Here is a 17,372-nt window from a genome sequence, read left to right as displayed (position 1 = left end):
TCTTTTTTTTCTAATATTTAAAGAGTGTTTTTGTAGGTTTAAAAAAAAGACAAAAAAAAAGGAAAAAAAAAAAAAAAAGAAAAATAATAATAATCCCGACTCGGAATTTGTACGGCTGCGCGGGACGCGGGGGTCGCGTCCCCGGTTTCCCGGTTTGCTTGGGGTTTCGGTTCTTTTTGTTTTGTTTTGTTTTGTTTCGTTTCGTTTATTTTTTGAGTTTTTTGGGGTTTTTTGTTTTGCCTTTTTTTCTTTTTTTTTTTTTTTTTTTTTTTGTATAATAAAGTGAAAAATAATGTTTCTGTTCTCATGTCATTACTATAAAAAATAAAACTTTAGGAAAAAAAAAGAACAAGTGTGAGAAGTGTTTTTCCTCCCTCTTGGGGGGGATCCAGTGCGGGAGGGAATCCCTGGGGGTCATTTCTGGGGCTGATGGCACTGGGGGATCCACAGGGATCTGCTGGGGGGAGCGGGTGGGATCTGGAATGTCAGAGGGGTCTGTAGGGATGGGCATCGGGGGTCTGGGGGTCTGTAAGGGTGGGGGATCCTTGGGATGGGGCTCCAGAGGAATGGGGGGATCCTTGGGAACCCCTGGGGGCGGTGGGTCCCTGGGGTGGGGGATCCTTGGGTCCGGGGCTTGGGGGTCCCTGCCGAGGTTCCATCCACGGTGGGGTGGGGGGGGAGCTTCGGGCCCCTCCCCCTTCAGACCCCGCCCCCTTTAGGCCCCTCCTTCTCTGGCCCCGCCCCCGCGCCTCTGACGAGGCCCCGCGCGGCGGCGGCGGCTCCGGCCCCTCCCATTGGTCGCGGCCTCTGACGGCGCCTCCCCATTGGCCGCGGCCGCGGGGGCGGGGCCGGGCCGTGCGCGCGCCGGGCGCGCCGCCCCGCCCCTCCCTCACCCCCCTCACCCCCCTCGGCCGCCGCCGCCGCCGGGCGGAGGCACCGCCAGGCCCGGCCCGGCCGCTCCGTCCGCTCGGCACGGCCCCGGACCGGCCCCGGACCGGCCCCGACCATGGCGAGTCGCCGCCGGGCCCCGCGCCGGAGCGGCGGGGGGCGCTGACCCGGCCGCGCCCCGGCCCCGGCGAACCCTCCGCGCCGGTGAGTGACCGCCCGACCCGCCCCTCCCGGCCCGGAGCTCCCGCCCTCCGAGGCCCTGCCCGGCCGTGGGGCCCCGCCGCACCGGAGAGGGGCCCGCTGACCCCGCCCCGGGGCGCCCCGGGACCTCCCCCTCGGCTCTCGGGACCCCGCGATCCGCCCGGGATCGGCCCCGGGATCCTCCCTGGGACCGCCCCGCCTGTGCCCTCCCACCCCCCGTCCCGAGAGGCCCCGGGACCTTCCCCAGGATCCCCGGGTCCTGAGCCTCCCCTTCCCCCTCCCTCGCTCTGTACCTGAGAGCCCCCAGGGTCAGGGCCCCCCCCGACCTGTTGGGGACTCCTGAGATCCCGTTCCACCCCCTTTCCTGCCCCCCCGGTTCCTGAGAGCCCGCACAACCCTCACTGGGCCCCCCAGCCCTATGTGAGACTGCCCCGGCCCAGAGATCTCCCTTCCCCTCCCATTTTCCTGTTCTTCCATCCACTCCCGAGAGCCCCGGGGCCCTCCCTTGTCTCCCCCAGAGCTGCGGGAGACCCCCCTGAGCCGCCCATATCCCCCTTTCCTGGCAGTGCCCCTCACCCTCCTCTCCTCAGAGCTCCCGAGACCACCCCTGGACCCCCAGTCCCTGTGAGTCCTCGTTCCCCACCCTCTGCTTTGATCCTGAGAGCCCCTGGGACCCTCCCTGGGCCCCCCAGCCCTATGGGAGACCCCCTGAGCCCCCCCGAGCCTCTCCCTTTTCTGCCTCAGCCTGGGGGGGTCCGGAGGGCTGAGCCAGTTCCAGCCCCTGTTTCCTCTTGTGGAAGGATCAGCGGGACTGGGGTGTGTACAGGGGATGTGGAGACCCCTCTTGTGTCCCCCATCCCGGTGGCCGCTCAGAGTCCCCCCTGCTCCATGACCATCAGGGATTCCACTGGTCAGCACCGCTGGGTGCTCTGGGTGTCTCACCGAGGGTTTGGGGTCTTCAGACTCCCGTTGTTGTTGTTGTTGTTGGGGGAGGCCAGGCCCCATTCTGGGGGGGCACACGGTGCTCCCCTCCCTGCCCTGTCCCCCCTGCGTGTGCTGCAGGGGAGGGTGATGCAGCAAAACCCACCTGCTCTGGGAGGGGGCAGTTTAGGGACACTGAAGGTGCTCACCTTCAGCCCAGAGGCAATGGGGGGCTGAGGTGGGGCTCCTGGTGGGGTTTGACACTTCTGTGAAGGCCAGACATGTCCCAGGCTGGCCTGAGGGGCGTGGGGACAACAGGATGGACACAGTGGGGCACCGGGGGCATCCCGCCCTTGGCAGCCAGTGTCCCCCACTAGCCTGGGAGGGGATCCATGCCAGCCTGGGGAGGGTCCTGCCCAGCTGAGAGACCCCTCGAGCCCCCCCAGCTTCACTCTTGGAGTGTTTAACCCCAAGACTCTCTCTTGGGGATTCCCCAGAGTGCACCTTGAGGACATCCCAGGGTGTGCAGTGGGATTTTGGTTGGGCAGGGTGCTGGGAGGGGTGTGCAGGTGAAGGCTGAGGTGCCAGTGAGACCCCCCCCGTGCCCCCAGCCCCCGTGTCCCGTGCTATGAACGTTCGGCGTGACTTCTCCGCAAGCAGCTGCAAATGAAAATGGAGGATATGTCTTTGTCTGGCCTGGATAACAGCAAACTGGAGGTGAGCTGCCCCCCCTGGGGTCTGTCTGTCCCTTGGGGTGTCTGTGTGGGCCCCTCCCCTCCTTAACAGCCCCCCCTGGGCCCCCCAGGCCATCGCACACGAGATCTACACGGAGCTGGTGGAGGATGCCTGCCTGGGGCTGTGCTTCGAGGTGCACCGGGCTGTCAAGTGCGGGTACTTCTTCCTGGATGACACGGACCCCGACAGCATGAAGGACTTTGGTGAGCCCCTCAGGTCCCCCAGAGTCGGGGTGACGCCCTGGGGGTCACAGCTGGGGCACGGGTGGGAGGTGGCAGAGACCCCCTGGCAGCACTGCCGCCGGTTTCAGCTCCCCCGAGTCCCGTTGAGGCTGTGGGGAGCGTCTGGCAGCCCCAGGGACCCCCAGAGCAGCTCGGGGGTCTCGGGGCAGGGGCTGAGCGTGTCCCCCCGCAGAGATCGTGGACCAGCCGGGCGTGGACATCTTCGGGCAGGTGTACAACCAGTGGAAGAACAAGGAGTGCGTGTGCCCCAACTGCAGCCGCAGCATCGCCGCCTCCCGCTTCGCCCCGCACCTGGAGAAGTGCCTGGGCATGGGCCGCAACAGCAGCCGCATCGCCAACCGCAGGTGCGAGGGCTGGGGAGCCCCCCGTGGGGAAACCGAGGCACGGGGGGCCTGAGGCTGCCGGGCTCCCCTCCCTGTGGGGTGCTGTGCGTTTGGGCACCGATGAGCCCGGGATGCCAGTTCGGTGTCTGGGTCTCCCCAGTCCTCGATGTCCATTGTGGGGTGTCCAGCTTGGTTCCCCCCTGGAGCTCCTCTTGCTCCTCCCCAGCAGTTTATCCCTCCCGGGAGGATGAGCTGGGAGCCCTGGCTCCTCTGTCCCCCACCTGGGTGGCTCCTGGGGATCCTGTCTGGATCCCTAGGTGCAGGGGAGGGCGGGAGGGCACTGTGGGGCACACGGGACAGATCCTGAGGCTCCGTGGAGGACGTGGGGCAGACCCTGGCCACGATCTCCCTCCCCTCCCCGCTCAGGATCGCGAGCAGCAACAACCTGAACAAGTCGGAGAGTGACCAGGAGGACAACGATGACATCAATGACAACGACTGGTCCTACGGCTCCGAGAAGAAAGGTGGGGAGGGGTCCCTGGTGTCCTGAGGGGTGGGGGACACGTCCTGCCGGCCCTGTGGCCGCCGAGCCCCGCTCCTGGGTGGGTGTGTAGGGGCAGAGCAGCCGTGTGTGGCGGTCCCAGCCCTGGGGAGGCAGCGGCTCTGGGGCTGCATCCACTGGAAAAGGTCAAATCTTTCCTTTCTGTGTCTCTCCCCATAGCGAAGAAGAGGAAATCGGATAAGGTGAGGGGGTGAGGGGTGCGGGGGAGGGTGGGTGGGGGGCGTGGGGAGGACACAGGACACCCCCAACACCCCCCTCTCGTTGCAGAACCCCAACTCGCCCCGCAGGTCCAAGTCCCTGAAACACAAAAATGGTGAGGGACCCCTGGGCTGGGGCTGAGAACTGGGGAGGGGGCTCACACCATCGGGGCGGGGCATCGGCCTGGGGGCGGAGCCTGGCTGGGTGGGGCACGTGCAGGGGTGGGGTATTTGCGGTGGGTGGGGCACCCGCGGTGGGAGGGGCTTGTGGGGAGCCGGGGCTGTCCCTGGCCGGGGCCGGTGGCGGTGGGAGGGGGCCCTGGGGGTCCCGGGCTGTGGGCAGGACCCCCCTCACCTTTCCTCCCGCCCAGGCGAGATCGGCGGGAACCCCGATCCCTTCAAGGTGAGCCTGGGATGGGGGGAGATGGCTGCCAGCCCCTCTTCTGCCACCCCAGGGGGCCGTATTGCCCCCCAGCTGCCCCCCAGCTGCCCCCCAGCCCTGACCCTGCTCTGTGCCCCCCAGTACAGCAACTCGGCCGGCATCAACTACGAGACGCTGGGTCCCGAGGAGCTGCGGACGCTGCTCACCACGGTGAGGGGACGGGGCAGGAGGGACGGGGGGCACCACCGGGGATGGGACCCCCAGGATCTCTCGTCCCACTGGGGCTGGTTCCAGCCTGGCAATGGTGGCATGCAGCACGTCCTGATCGTGGGGCACCGGCTGCTTTGTCTGGGACACCAGGCTGGGGGCCCCAGGGCTGTGATGGTCACTCACCTGTCCCCCCAAACTCACCTGTCCCTTCCCTCCCCAGCAATGCGGGGTCATCTCCGAACACACCAAGAAGATGTGCACCAGGTGAGGGCGGCCCAGCCTGGCCCTGCTCGCTCTGGGGGGCTCCCCGACATGCCCCCATCCCCGTGGGAGGGGGGAGGCCATCTCAGTGCCGTGTCTCGTCCCCAGGTCCCTGCGGTGTCCCCAGCACACGGATGAGCAGCGCAGGGCAGTCCGGGTTTACCTCCTCGGGCCCTCGGCGTAAGTGGCTGCAGACTCGGGGTCCCTGAGGTGCCGGGGTCACCGTCCTGTGGAGCAGGGACTCCACGGGGTGCCAGGGGGGGCTGGGGACAGGGACAGCCTTGGGGGGCCTGGAGGGGACGGGAGCCCAGGGCTGGGGTTGGGATTTGTGGCCCAGCGGGGCGGTGGGGGCTGGGCTGAGCTCCTGAGCATCCCCCTGGCATTTTGGGGTGTCTGTCCCCACCATCCCTGTGTGACACCTGTGCCCAGGTCCCTGCCCGAGGCCGAGGGCAGCGTGGAGAACGACAGCTTCGAGGTGGCCGAGAGCCAGGCCCTGATGAGCCGCCTGCAGTGGGACGGCTCCTCCGACATCTCCCCCTCCGACTCGGCCTCCTCCAAAGCCAGTGAGTGTTTGGGGCCCTGGGGGACAAATCCTGGGGCACAGACAAATCCTGGGGCGCAGATCCCTTTGTGTGGGCTGGTCTGGCATCTCCCCAGCACAGGAGGGTTGAACAGACCGTGGCTCCAAAGCCTGGAGCACCTTGTCCCCAACCTGAGAGGGGGAGGAACATTTTGGGGTACATTTTCTTGGGTGTTGACCAGAGTTGGGCATCATCCACTCTGTTTTGGGGCTCATCTCCTCCCTGACACCCCCATTTCTTCCTAGGTACAAACAACTCCGAGTCCCGCAAGACCAAGAAGAAGAAGCCCCACCTGGGGCTGGTGAGCGGTGCCCCAGGGCTCGGCTCCAGCAAGAAGAAGAAGCCCAAGCCCCCCGCCCCCCACACCCCCAGCATCTATGATGACATCAACTGAGCCCCGCAGAGCTGGGGAGGGGCAGGACGGACAGAGGGACAGACAGGGGCCAGGACAGCCCCCGGGCACCCCCAGGCCAGACACAAGGCGGGTACCGGAGCACAGAGGACTCGGCTGTCGCTGGAGTGGGGCTGGATTTGGGGAGCCCCATTAGTGCCCCCCTTCCTCCCCCTGCCCCCCGTGCCTCTATTTATTCTGTGACAGTTTTTGTTCATGAGGTTCCCGTTGGGGCATCTCCCTCGGACATGGGGGTACAGCCCCCCCATCCCTCCCAGCACCCCCAAAGCCAGCCGTGCCCCCCACACCCGCTCCTCACTTACCCACTGGGGTGGGGGGCACCTGGACACCCTGGGCAGGTCCGGGCCTGGCTCAGGGGGTTGTGAATCCCCCCTGCCCTGGGGTTTTGGGGTGAGCCCCCCACTCTGGAGCGGCCTCCCCTCCCTGCCCCGGGCTGGCACTCGCTGGTCGGGCTGGCTCAGGAGGGGGGTCACACTGGAGGGGGTGTTTCACACTCAGAGGACAGGCGGGCACCCTCTCACCCCCAAATCTGCTCAGCTGTGCCTGCATTCAGCTCTTGGGGGTCTCGGGGGCCTGGCAGTGCCCACACAGGGGGGTCACAGGGGGCTGCATGCTGCATCCTTCATGTTTGGGGCTGTTTGGGGGTGGGTCTGGGGGTGGGGGGAGCTGCTGTGACCATCCCTGTGCCAAACTGTTTGGGGGAGGGGGACCCCAACCTGGCAGGGACCTCTGGGGGGAGCTGGGAATGGGGGGAAGCACAGCCCGGCTCCAGCGCAGGGCCCCCCACTCCTCGTGTCCCCAGGACAGCTCTGCGCCTGCCTGGGGACCTGCTGCTGCAGTCGGGGCTCACTGGGGACCCCCACAGCTCTGGCATGTGTTTGCACCCCCCAGGCTCTGCTTTTGTTTGGGGGGGCCGGGACCAGCGCCCCGCTGTGCGGGCCGGGGGGGGACAGGTCCCTCTGGCTGGATCCAGGTCACCCCCTGCCCTGTGATCCCCTCCCCACAGCTGTTCTCCACCGCAGGGGCTGTGCTGGGGACAGGGCTGTCCCCCCTCCATGGCTGTCTGACCCCCCCATTTGGCCATACGTCCCCAGGGGGGGCCGTGTCTGTCCCCCCAGCCCGGTGCCGTGGCTCATCCTCTCGCTGGGACTCACAAATCTATGGTGCTCTCGACTCTGGATTCACTATTGTTTTCAAACTGCTGCTAAAGGCTGGGCTGGGGGGGTCCTGCAGAGCCTTGGGCACCTCAGAACGCTGCGGGGCCCCCCGGCTGCATGGGGACCCCCGCGTGCTCCCTCCCGGTGTGGCTTTGGGGCTGGGGGCTCCGGCCACCGGAGCATGCCAAGCTGGCCTTCGCGTGCCCCGGGGCCGAGGACGGGGCTGGGGGCACCCAAAACACGGGGGGACCACCCCAAACTGCCTGGGGGGGCACGGCGAGCTGGGGGGAGGCAGCCTGAGCCCCGTCAGCTGCGGGAGAGGCGCTGCAATTTGGGGGTCCAAGGGCTGCAGTGGGGCTTGGGGGGGCTCAGACCATGCCCTGTGACCCCCCCAGCTCGGTGTCCTCGCCCCCCCCAGTGTTTGTGAGTGTCCCCCCCGCGGGGGAGCTGAGCCCCTGTGAGGTCTGTGTGTCCCGTGCGTGGGTTGTGGCTGCCCCTGTAAATAAAACTGCATCTTGACTTGGTATCCCTGGCATTAATTATGGCTCATTATTAATTAATTAATTAATTAATTATTAAGCAGGGCCTTTACCCCTCCCATCCATCTCCCCCCACTCCTTTCACCACGGGTGGGGCTGGATTTGTTTCTATAACCCCCCCAAAAGCGTGGGTGGGTGGGGAAGAGCAGCCCCCAGGGCAGGAAGGAATCACTGGGGTGACTTGACACCCTTTATTTGCTTTTAAAAGTCCTTGGGAAGAAGCCATAGCCCGTTCCAGTGCTGTCCCACTCCCCCGAGCTGGGATTGGGGCTGGGGGAGAGGGAATGGAGTTTGGGGAGGGGGCACAGCCCCTTTTTGGGGGGTAAAGTCCGGCAGCAAGGCTGGGCCGTAGCTCCCCGGGCTGCGGTGACAGGGACAGCGCGGTGCCCCCCCAGCCCCGCGCTCAGCCCGCCTGGCCGTACACCCCAAAGGCCAGGAAGGTGACCAGGACGGTGACACCGATCAGCGACACGGTGGCCGGGGCCGTGAAGAGCTGCCGGTAGTTGATGCGGAAATACCAACCGAGCGCCAGCACCACCATGACCGTGGGGACCATGAGGGTGCCCCCGGCCAGGGGCAGCCCCGGGGCCGCGGGGCCGGCGGGGCCGGGCTCGGGCAGGGCCGGGGTGGCCGCGGAGGCCCCCCGGGAGCGGTGGCAGTGGATGACACAGTTATCGGTGATGCGCAGTGAGCGCAGCGTCCGCGCCTGGTCCTGCAGCAGCTGCCCGCGGTAGATGAGCTTCATCTGGCTCTCCTGGCCCGGGAAGTATTTGCTGCGGGAGGAGAAGAGGTTGGAGGTGGCAGAGACGGCGCTCACGGCCCCAGCCGGGGTGGAAACGGGGAGGTGACAGCGATGGCACTGCCACCGCGCCACCGCCGTCTCTCTTAAACTCCTTGTTCCAAAACCCACACCCCTCGGTATTTTTGGCTCAGCAGGAGGGATAAAAGCCCTCCCCCGTTCTGCGGGAGGGGGCTGTTTGCAGCGGGGCACAGGAGCTGGGGGGGCTCCCGGTGTCCCCGGTCCCTCGGGACTCACCTCTTGAGAATCCCCACGGTGTCCTCGGGCCGGGCCACTGCCACCTCCTCGGTGTCGTTGAGGAACTTGAGGCGGATCTTGATGAGGCCGGGGCACGGGTCCTCCCCGCCGGGGGCTCCGGGCTCAGCCGGGCCTTGCGACAAGCTCGGGGCGTCCAGGAGCGGCTCCAGGCCGGTACCGGGGGCGCTCCCGCTGTCCCCCGGTGCCGCCGCCCCCCGTTCCTCCTCTGTTTTCTCCTCCGCGGTTTCGGGGGCTCTGGGGGGCTCGGGAGCCTCGGCCGCCCCCGCGGGCCCCGCGTAGGGCGGGAGGGGCCCGAGGCGGATCACGGCCGCGTCCCCGGTGCCCAGGAGCTGGCTGCCGCCATCGGCCACGTACGTGGAGAGCCAGGCCAGCACCAGCGCCAGCACCAGCACGGCCACCCCGGCCACCAGCGTCACCTCGTCCCCCACCCCCAGGATGAGGGGGGCGGCCGGGGGCTCCATCCCCGCCACGGGACCTCTATCCCCGCCCGGCCCTCCCGGTGCCCGGTGTGACCGAGCTGGGCGGCGGGGACGCCCGGGGCTGTCCCGGTGCCGCCTTCGGGCTCAGAACAGATCCCGGGGCCGCTCCCGGTGCCCGGCGGGAGCTCCTGCCTGCGGATTTTCCTCCTCGCTCCCGAGGCACCGAAGCGGCAGCGCTGCGCTCACCTTACCGGGCCGGGCGGAGGGTCCGGGGGGTCCCGGGGGGTCCCGCAGCCCCTCGGTGCCCAGCGGGGCAGGGTCAGGCCATCCCCGACCTGGACAGAGCAGAGCGATGCCGTCAGCGAGGCCCAGGCACGGCGGGGCGGGAGGAACCGGGCGAGTCCCGGTGTTTCCCGACCGGTGCCCGTATGACCCGGGGGTCCCGGCCAGCCCCGGGGGTGCCGGTGCGTCCCTGCCAGCCCCGGCCATCCCGGGGGGTGCCGGTGTGTCCCTGCCAGCCCCCGCGGTCCCGGAGTGTCCCCGCCATCCCCGGGGGTCCCGGTGCCCCCCCACTCACCGCCTCCCGCCGCCGCCGCCCGCGCGCCGGAAGCGCCACGTCACACGGCGCCGCCGCCAGGGGGCGGGAGGGGGCGGCGGGCGCGCGAGCGCTGCGTCACGGCCGCGCCCGGTGGGCGTGGCCAAGGGGCGGAGCCATGGACCACGCCCCGAGTGGGCGGTCCCGAGAGGGGGCGTGGCCGTGAGGTGGGCGGGCCCGGTGGGGGCGTGGTCACGGGCGCGGCGGGACGGGGCCGCAGGAAGATCGCGGGGACCCCGGGCTGACCCCCCCAGCGGGGCCTGGCCAGCACCGGAGCGGACACCCCGCGGCCGCGGCTGTCACCCCCTCCACGGCCCCCACTTCCCCCAGGGCCCATCTGTCCCCTTCCTGCCACCTGTGACCCCCTGGCTTTGTCCCCCCTCATCCCCTGTCCCCACAGTCCCCTGTCCCCACAGCAGTTGCCATTGCCCGCCCTGAGCCCACAGGGACAAAGACGCCTCAAGAGCCACCTCTGCCATGTCCTTTATTGTCACCAGTGCACGGGGGGGACACAGCAAGTGGACACTAGTGGGGGACATGGAGGGGACACATGGAGTGCCCTCAGGAGATGAGACCCTCGATGGGCAGCTGGAGGTAGCGGCGCAGGGAGGGTGGCAGTGCCAGCTTGGGGACAGCGGTGTGACAGCGGGTGCCCAGGTGCCGCCGGATGGCCACACGCGCCAGGTGCTGCAGCCGCCGTGGCCGCCCCGCCATGCGCACGGCAGAGGCGTAGAACTCCCGGTGCTCCTGCGTGGGGGGACACGGGGGTCAGTGAGCTGGGGCTGGGACACGGGCACGGCCCAGGAAGGACACCCAGGACACCCCAGGACACCCAGGACATCCCAGGACATCCCAGGACACCCAGGACACTCAGGACACCCCAGGACACCCCAGGACACCCCAGGACATCCCAGGACACCCAGGACACCCAGGACACCCCAGGACACCCCAGGACACCCAGGACACCCAGGACACCCAGGACACCCCAGGACACCCCAGGACACCCCAGGACACCCCAGGACACCCAGGACACCCCGGACACCCAGGATACCCCAGGACACCCCAGGACACCCCGGACACCCAGGACACCCCAGGACACCCAGGACACCCCAGGACACCCCAGGACACCCCAGGACACCCCGTTACCTCCCACAGCTCGGGGGGCACGGCCTCCACCCAGCCGTCGGCGGGAGGAACGCGGTCGTAGGCGTTGAGCATCACCTCCAGCGCCGGCGGGTGCTGGCAGCACAGCCTGAGCATCTGCCAGCACAGCCGTGTCACCGGGGCGGGACACCGGCACCGCCGGCACCCCGCGCCCCCCGCCACCCCCGTCCCCCACCTTGGGGTGCGCGGGGAGGGCGCCGTGGTCGAGCAGGAGCGCGATGGTCTCCTCGGGCTGCTGCTCCCGGTACTCGCGCACGGCGCGGAGGGCGCAGTCCATGGGGGTGTCCCCGGCGCCGTTGGGGACGGTGGCGTCGGCGCCGTGGCGGAGCAGCAGCCGGGCCAGCGCGGGGTGCCCGTTGGCACAGGCGTTGTGCAGCGGCGTGTGCCCCTTGCGCCCCGCGGCCCCGGGCTCGGCGCCGGCCGCCAGCAGCCGCTCGGCCACGCGCAGGAAGCGCTCGGCGTCCTCGGGGCGCTCGGCCGCGGCGGCCGCCGCGTTCAGGGGGGTCTCGCCCTGGTGGGTGCGCTGGGAGGGGTCGGCGCCGTGGTGCAGGTACAGCTCCACGTGGGCCACCAGGCCCTGGCGCGCCGCCACGTGCAGGGCTGTCACCTGGCGGTCACGCGTGCCCAGGTTCACCTGCGCCCCGTGCGCCAGCAGCAGCTCCGCACACCTGGAGCGGGCCCGAAGGGTGAGGGGACGCTTCGGAGGGACGCGGCACCCAGGGGACACGACCGGGACATGCCAGGGAGATGTGGTTCCCACGGGACACCCCTAGGGACACGCTCCGGGTCATACTGGAGCCCTGGCTCCCATGGGACACCCGCAGGGACACCCCGGGGCCCCTCCCAGGACACCCCGCGGGCCCGCGGCTGTGGGGCAGGAATGGCGATTTCACCTCTCTTGCAGCTGAGCCGCCCCCCAGGCAGGACCCCCCTTACCTGAGGCTGTGGGGGGCGGTGCAGAGGTGCAGCGGGGCCGAGCCGTCGGCGCTCAGCACGTTGGGGTCGGCCCCGAAGGCCAGGAGCAGGCGGGCGCAGTTGGGGTGGGGGGCGGCCGCGCTGTCGTGCAGGGGGGCCCGGCCCCCCACCACAGCATCCACGGCCGCCCCCCGCAGCAGCAGGTGCCGGGCGCAGTCCTCGTAGCCGCGGGCGGCGGCGATGCGCAGGGCGGAGGTGTGCTGCCGGCGGGGGCTCAGCACCCACAGCCCTGCGGGGTCAGCGGGCACCGGGGGCTGCCGGACAGCACAGCCGCCGCTGCACCCCCCCAGCCACCCCCAGCCCTGCCGGAGCGGGGGGAGCAGTGGGGCGCCCGTGGGGGCTGCCCTGAGCACCCACCCTGCCCCAGAGTCCCCACACACCGCAGCAGCCAGCCCGGCTCCCCCATTCCTGCTCCCCCATCCCGGCTCCCCCAGCCCGGCTCCCCCAGCCCGGCTCCCCCCATCCCGGCTCCCCCAGCCCGGCTTCCCCCATCCCGGCTCCCCCAGCCCGGCTCCCCCATCCCGGCTCCCCCATCCCGGCTCCCCCATCCCGGCTTCCCCCAGCCCGGCTTCCCCATTCCTGCTCCCCCAGCCCGGCTTCCCTTTTCCTGGCTCCCCTTTTCCCGGCTCCCTTTTCCCGGCTCCCCTTTTCCCGGCTCCCCACTTGCTTGGCAGGGGAACGGGAGGGAAGGGAGGGGAACGGGAGGGAAGGACCCCCAGTCCCCCCCAGCCCCGTACCCTGCTCCGGTGACCACACCAGCTCCTCGCTGACCATCTCCAGCACCAAATTGGCGGCGGCCTCGTCCCTGAAGATGCTCTGGACGCGGGGCAGGTCCCCGGCGTAGAGGGCGTTGTGCACGGCGGGGTCCCGGCAGAGCTGGCGGCGCCGGGGGGGGCTCGGGGGGGCGCGGGGGGTCCCGGGCAGGGAGCGGCGTGAGGCCGATTGCCGGGCCAGGGCTCGCCGCCGCTCCTCCCGCTCCAGCAGCTCCCGCTGCAGCCGCAGCGAGCGCAGCGCCGAGGAGCTGAAGGCGAAGGTTTCGTGGGCCATGGGAGCCCCGGGAGGGAGGGGGGGACCCGCGGGACAGCGAGCGGCGGCCTCCGGGGGGTTATAAATAGGGCTGTGCCCCACACACGGATGTGGAATCGAATCCCAGAGCCCTATAAATAACTGCTGGGCGGTAAACAGAGTCACGGGGTGCCAGGGAGTTTAACCTGTTGTGGGTGCGAGGTGCCGATGTCCCATGGGGGGAACCTGGGCCCCCCCAGCCCTGTGAGACCCTGGGGGGAACGGCCCCTCCTGCGCAGGGGGAGCAGGGAGGGGACAGAGGGGTGACACACGAGGACACAGGTGATGCAGAAACAAAAGAGCCCTTTAATGCAGGTTTGGGAGCGAGAGGGGCCGCTGTGCCCGGAGCAGCGGGGACAGCGCTGAGTCCCCCCGGCTCTCCCCAGCTCTCAGCTCCACAACAAACAGCACAGACACGCAGAGACAGGAGCAGGAGGGTGGCAGGTGTGTCACCTGCTCCCCAGCAGCGTCACCCTCACAGCAGCTGCTGGGCTCAGCCGCAGTCAACCTGAGCCGGGGCTGAGAAGAAATCCTCGGGCAGCTCCCCCAGGAGCCCGTCCAGGTCATCTGCACGGCACAGTGGGATGGGATCCGTGAGTTTTGTGTGTGTGGAATTGTTCAGGCTGGGAACCAGGCCCTGTTTTCCACAGGACAGGGAGCTTTTCCTCCCCTCCCAGCGTGGGTCTGACTCACCCGTGTCACATCCATCAGCTCCCACCGGCTCTTCCCAGCTGGGACCAGAGCTCGGTGGGCACAGGGAGGAGCCCCCAGGATGCTGCTCTGCGCTGTGTCCACTTGTCCTCGACCGTCCCCAGTCCTCAGGAACAGGGACACCCTGAGGGGGCTGTGCAAGGGGGTCTGGAATCAGCTCAGCCTGGGCAGGGACCTGCAAAACCCAGTGGGGGATGAAATACTGGGGGATTTAACCACCCCTCCCCCTTTCTCTCAGGGGTCCCCATAGCCCAGACCCCCTTGGGGGGCCCGGCAGCCCCCAGGGCCACCAGCACCCCCCCTCACCTGCCGGGGGGAGCAGCCCTCGGGCTCAGGCGGGAAGATGCGGAGGAGGTTGTTGGGGGTCACGTTGAGGTAGTGGTTGCGGTGGGAGGGGGAGAAGACCCCGACCTGCAGAGGGGGCAGAGCCAGCTCCAGCTCCCGCCTGCAGAGCAGCTCCCCAAAGCTACAGCTCCCCATTTATGGAAGTTTTAGGATGAAGGGTGAAATGTTAGGAATAGTTGAGAAAAATCCGAGGTGCAAAACTGTGGGAGATCCTTTTCTTGTATTTATATTTGCAGTCCCAGGGTGCCGTGGAATGGGAACGGGGACGCACCACACGAACGCACGAGTTCCTCTTACCCCCTTATCCCAATATTTGCATTCAGTTCCGGGGGTTGGGAACAGGTGATGTGCTGGATCACCCCCCAGCAGTCCCCCCAGCTCTCCTCACCTGCCTCAGGAGCAGCACGGAGCCGGCCCGGAGCTCGCTCTGCCTCTGCTCCAGCAGCAGCTGGTGCACCGTGCCCTGCATCTCCCCTGGCAACGAGGATGGGACCTGTGAGCCCCAGGAGTGACAGGGGAGCCCCTCTGGGGCACAGGGGCTGCCCCACTCACCCGTGGGGTCCCGGAACACGGCGCCAGCGCCGGCGCTGCTCCTGCTCAGGGTCTTGATCATCACAGCCATGCTGGGGACCTTGTTTTTTGGGAGCTGCTTCAGGGCTGCCTGCACAGCACGACAGGGATTTCAGGATAACCTTGGGCAGGGCTGGGAGTTGAACCCTGTGATTCCTGTGGATCCCTTCCCGTGTGGGATATTCCAGAATTCTACAACCCTTGTCACTCACGGGGATGTGGGTGTCTGTGCCCAGCTCAGCTCAGCCCCATTCCCAGCCCTAAAAGCAGCTCTGAGGGGTGAGGGAAGAGCAGAAGCCGAACCCTGGGCCACCCTCACCTTGCGGAGCACCATGACCACGCTGTAGGTGCGGAGGAAGCAGCTGGGGTCTCTCTCATCCAGCCCCAGCTCCGTCTTCATGGCCAGCCAGGGCCCCTTCCCGAAATCCTCCTCCGTGGGCAGCGGGGAGCTGGGCAGTGCCTGGGTCAGGGACATCCACGGTCACCGAGCCCAGGGGCTCCGTCCCCGCTCAGCATCCCGCTCTGGGAGCCCCAGCAGCACCAGTGGGATTCCCACCGGGACCTGCCGGAGCAGGGGGGGACAGGGGGGTTACCTGAGCCCGCGGCTTCGCCACAGCCCCGTGAGCCGGAGTTTGGGGAGCAGACACCAGGATCTCCTCCAGCAGCTTCCCAGAGTTCTTGTGGGACAGGCAGAGATGTCCAGGGATCTGCTTTGCTTCATCGGCTGCTGCCATCCCACCCTATCCCAGCCCACATCCCATTCCCGTTCCCATCCTGTGCCCACCCACTGCACTCCTGACCCCATCCCTATCACATCTTTATCCCCATCCAATCCCACCCTCATCTCTATCCATCCCCATCCCCATCCCCATTCCCCACCTGCTGGGGCAGGATCCCGGCTGGCCCCGGGAAGCGCCGGCTCTCCCTGCGTGGGGGGGCTCGCGGGGGTCCCCTGGGGGCTTTGCTGGCCGCTGTCACCAGCTGCACCAGGTGGTTGGTGACCACCGGGGGCTTTGGGGGGCCGGGAGCGTTGGGAGCCACGGGGGGATTCGGGAAGCCGGGGGGCTGCTGGAGCGGAGGCTCCACGGAGCTGGGGGGGCCTGAGGGGGGTCTGGGGGGCAGCTGGGGCTGGGGGCTGCTCCGTGCTGGGGGGGTCCAGGGCACCGAGGAGCTGCTCCCTGCTCGGGGTGCTTGGACAGGCCTCACGTACGGAGCCCTCGGAGCAGGGACGGAGCCTCCGGCGCTTCCCGGCTCTCCCGAGGGAGGGGAGGGTCTGGGGGCGCAGGCACCGGCCGCGCTGGGCCGCAGCACCAGTTTGGGACTGGGGAGGGGGCCCTGCCTGTCCTGCAGCCCCCTGGAGCCGGGAAGCGGCTCCTCTCCCACCCTGAGCTTTTTGGGGATCCCACACTCCTGAGCGTTCTCCTTCCCTGGGCACTTCCACGGCGGCTCCTTGCAGCGCCCGGGGGGCACCGGGGCAGCGCCGGCCGCCACCGGCACCTCGGGAGCCTCCAGCTCCCTGCAGGCGGCCAGGAAAAGGGCATTGTCCAGCTCATCCTGCGGCGCTGCTCCCCAGCATGGGGGTCCCTGGAGCCCCACGGGACGCTCACCCTGCCCAGAGAGGGGCCGGAGGGCGGGGGGTTTACTGGGATGGGGTTTACTGGGATGGGGTTTATTGGGATGGGGTTCACTGGGATGGGGTTCACTGGGATGGGGTTCACTGGGATGGGGTTTATGGGGAAGAACCGGGATGATGCTGGCTGAGGAATGCCCGGAGATCACAAACTGGTTCTCTGCATCTTCCACAGCGGAGAGGAAATCCTGTGGGAAAATAAACGCCGGGGATGCGAAGGGCTCCGTGTGCTCAGCCAGGGGGGGCCAGCAGGGCCCGGCCGCGCCTCGGGGGTCCCCAGGTCACTGCGGGTCCCTCACCTCATCCTCCAGCTCCCCGCCGCTCCCAAAAAGCTTCTGCAAGTGGCAGGACTGCGGGAAAAAGGGGAAGATGGGACTGGGAGGGACACAACAAGCTGGGGAGCCCCCGGTGGTCCCGGAGGTCCCCGCCCTGGGGCGTTCGGTGTCACCGAGGGCCCCCGGAAGGGCCCCGCACCTGCCCCCCCTCACCGCGCGGGGCCTTCAGCGATCCCTTCGTGGGGGCCCTCCGCGGCCCCGCCGTGGAGACCCCAGATCTCTCCCAGGGGACCCCGAAACCGCCTCCGTCCCCCCGTCCCCGTTACCATGGCAGCGGCCCGACCCCGGCCCGGCCCCGGAGGCGGAAGCGGCGGGGCCGGGACTCGAACCCGCGGGCCCCGGGGCAGGGGCGGAAGTTCCCCTGCGGCGCCGCGCGCCCCCTGGCGGCGGGCAGGAAGCGCAGCCGCGCCCCTTAAAGGGCCACGCACCCCCTTTCCCCGCGCGTGTCACATGTGCACACGCGTGTGCCCCCGCGTCACCCGGCCGAGCCCCGCGGCGCCGCCGGTGACTCAGCGCGGCCCCGGCCCGGTGTGATTCATCCCCGCACGCCCCCGCGGCACAGGCTGAGTGACCCTCCCACCCCCTGGGCCTGCTACACCACACGCATGGGCACGCGCGTGTGTCCGTGCGTGTCCCGCGTGTGTGACACGCTGATGTGCGGCTGCTCACGGGCACACAGCACGCGTGTGCCCCGCGGAGCGTCTCCCACCTGGCCTGCTGCACACGTCTGTTCACACCTGTGTGTTCATGCACTCGTGTGCAGGAGCGGCTGCACAGCGAGCGCCTGGGAGTGCACACGCGTGTGCCAGGCAGCACAACAGCCTGTGGCACGCGTGAGTGCGCTCCACGGCCCATCACCCCGTCATGCACACGTGTGTGCCCTTGTGCGTTCATA

General features: G+C 68.6%; 4 protein-coding genes across 4 annotated transcripts; 1 reads left to right on the top strand and 3 right to left on the bottom strand.

The window, feature by feature from the left end:
* Positions 1-936: 936 nt before the first annotated feature.
* Positions 937-7,598, top strand: ATXN7L3 (ataxin 7 like 3). The gene is made up of 13 exons (XM_086864334.1): positions 937-1,092; positions 2,622-2,727; positions 2,816-2,948; positions 3,160-3,331; positions 3,737-3,834; positions 4,032-4,054; positions 4,140-4,185; positions 4,441-4,472; positions 4,593-4,661; positions 4,882-4,925; positions 5,031-5,102; positions 5,352-5,485; positions 5,749-7,598. The coding sequence occupies exons 2-13, from the start codon at positions 2,677-2,679 to the stop codon at positions 5,895-5,897; spliced, it is 1,023 nt and encodes a 340-aa protein (XP_086720460.1). The 5' UTR covers positions 937-1,092; positions 2,622-2,676; the 3' UTR covers positions 5,898-7,598.
* A 190-nt stretch (positions 7,599-7,788) lies between these two features.
* Positions 7,789-9,753, bottom strand: TMUB2 (transmembrane and ubiquitin like domain containing 2). Its single transcript, XM_086864335.1, has 3 exons — positions 9,665-9,753; positions 8,648-9,422; positions 7,789-8,384 (listed from the first exon to the last, which is right to left on the bottom strand). Exons 2-3 carry the CDS (start codon positions 9,127-9,129, stop codon positions 8,015-8,017), a joined length of 852 nt encoding a protein of 283 aa, XP_086720461.1. The 5' UTR covers positions 9,130-9,422; positions 9,665-9,753; the 3' UTR covers positions 7,789-8,014.
* A 388-nt stretch (positions 9,754-10,141) lies between these two features.
* Positions 10,142-12,914, bottom strand: ASB16 (ankyrin repeat and SOCS box containing 16). Its single transcript, XM_086864289.1, has 5 exons — positions 12,559-12,914; positions 11,783-12,050; positions 11,022-11,514; positions 10,829-10,942; positions 10,142-10,429 (listed from the first exon to the last, which is right to left on the bottom strand). Exons 1-5 carry the CDS (start codon positions 12,866-12,868, stop codon positions 10,244-10,246), a joined length of 1,371 nt encoding a protein of 456 aa, XP_086720415.1. The 5' UTR covers positions 12,869-12,914; the 3' UTR covers positions 10,142-10,243.
* Positions 12,915-13,172: 258 nt separating this feature from the next.
* On the bottom strand, positions 13,173-16,832 carry HROB (homologous recombination factor with OB-fold). Its single transcript, XM_086864290.1, has 10 exons — positions 16,744-16,832; positions 16,442-16,492; positions 15,392-16,330; positions 15,106-15,189; positions 14,832-14,972; positions 14,495-14,603; positions 14,331-14,416; positions 13,904-14,008; positions 13,580-13,772; positions 13,173-13,453 (listed from the first exon to the last, which is right to left on the bottom strand). The coding sequence occupies exons 1-10, from the start codon at positions 16,744-16,746 to the stop codon at positions 13,380-13,382; spliced, it is 1,785 nt and encodes a 594-aa protein (XP_086720416.1). The 5' UTR covers positions 16,747-16,832; the 3' UTR covers positions 13,173-13,379.
* Between the last annotated feature and the right edge of the window lie 540 nt (positions 16,833-17,372).

This window comes from Cyanistes caeruleus, chromosome 27 (assembly GCF_971803275.1).
Source record: "Cyanistes caeruleus chromosome 27, bCyaCae1.hap1.1, whole genome shotgun sequence".
NCBI lineage: Eukaryota > Metazoa > Chordata > Aves > Passeriformes > Paridae > Cyanistes > Cyanistes caeruleus.
Note: the sequence above shows the minus strand (reverse complement) of the source record. Positions and strands in the feature narration are given on the sequence as shown.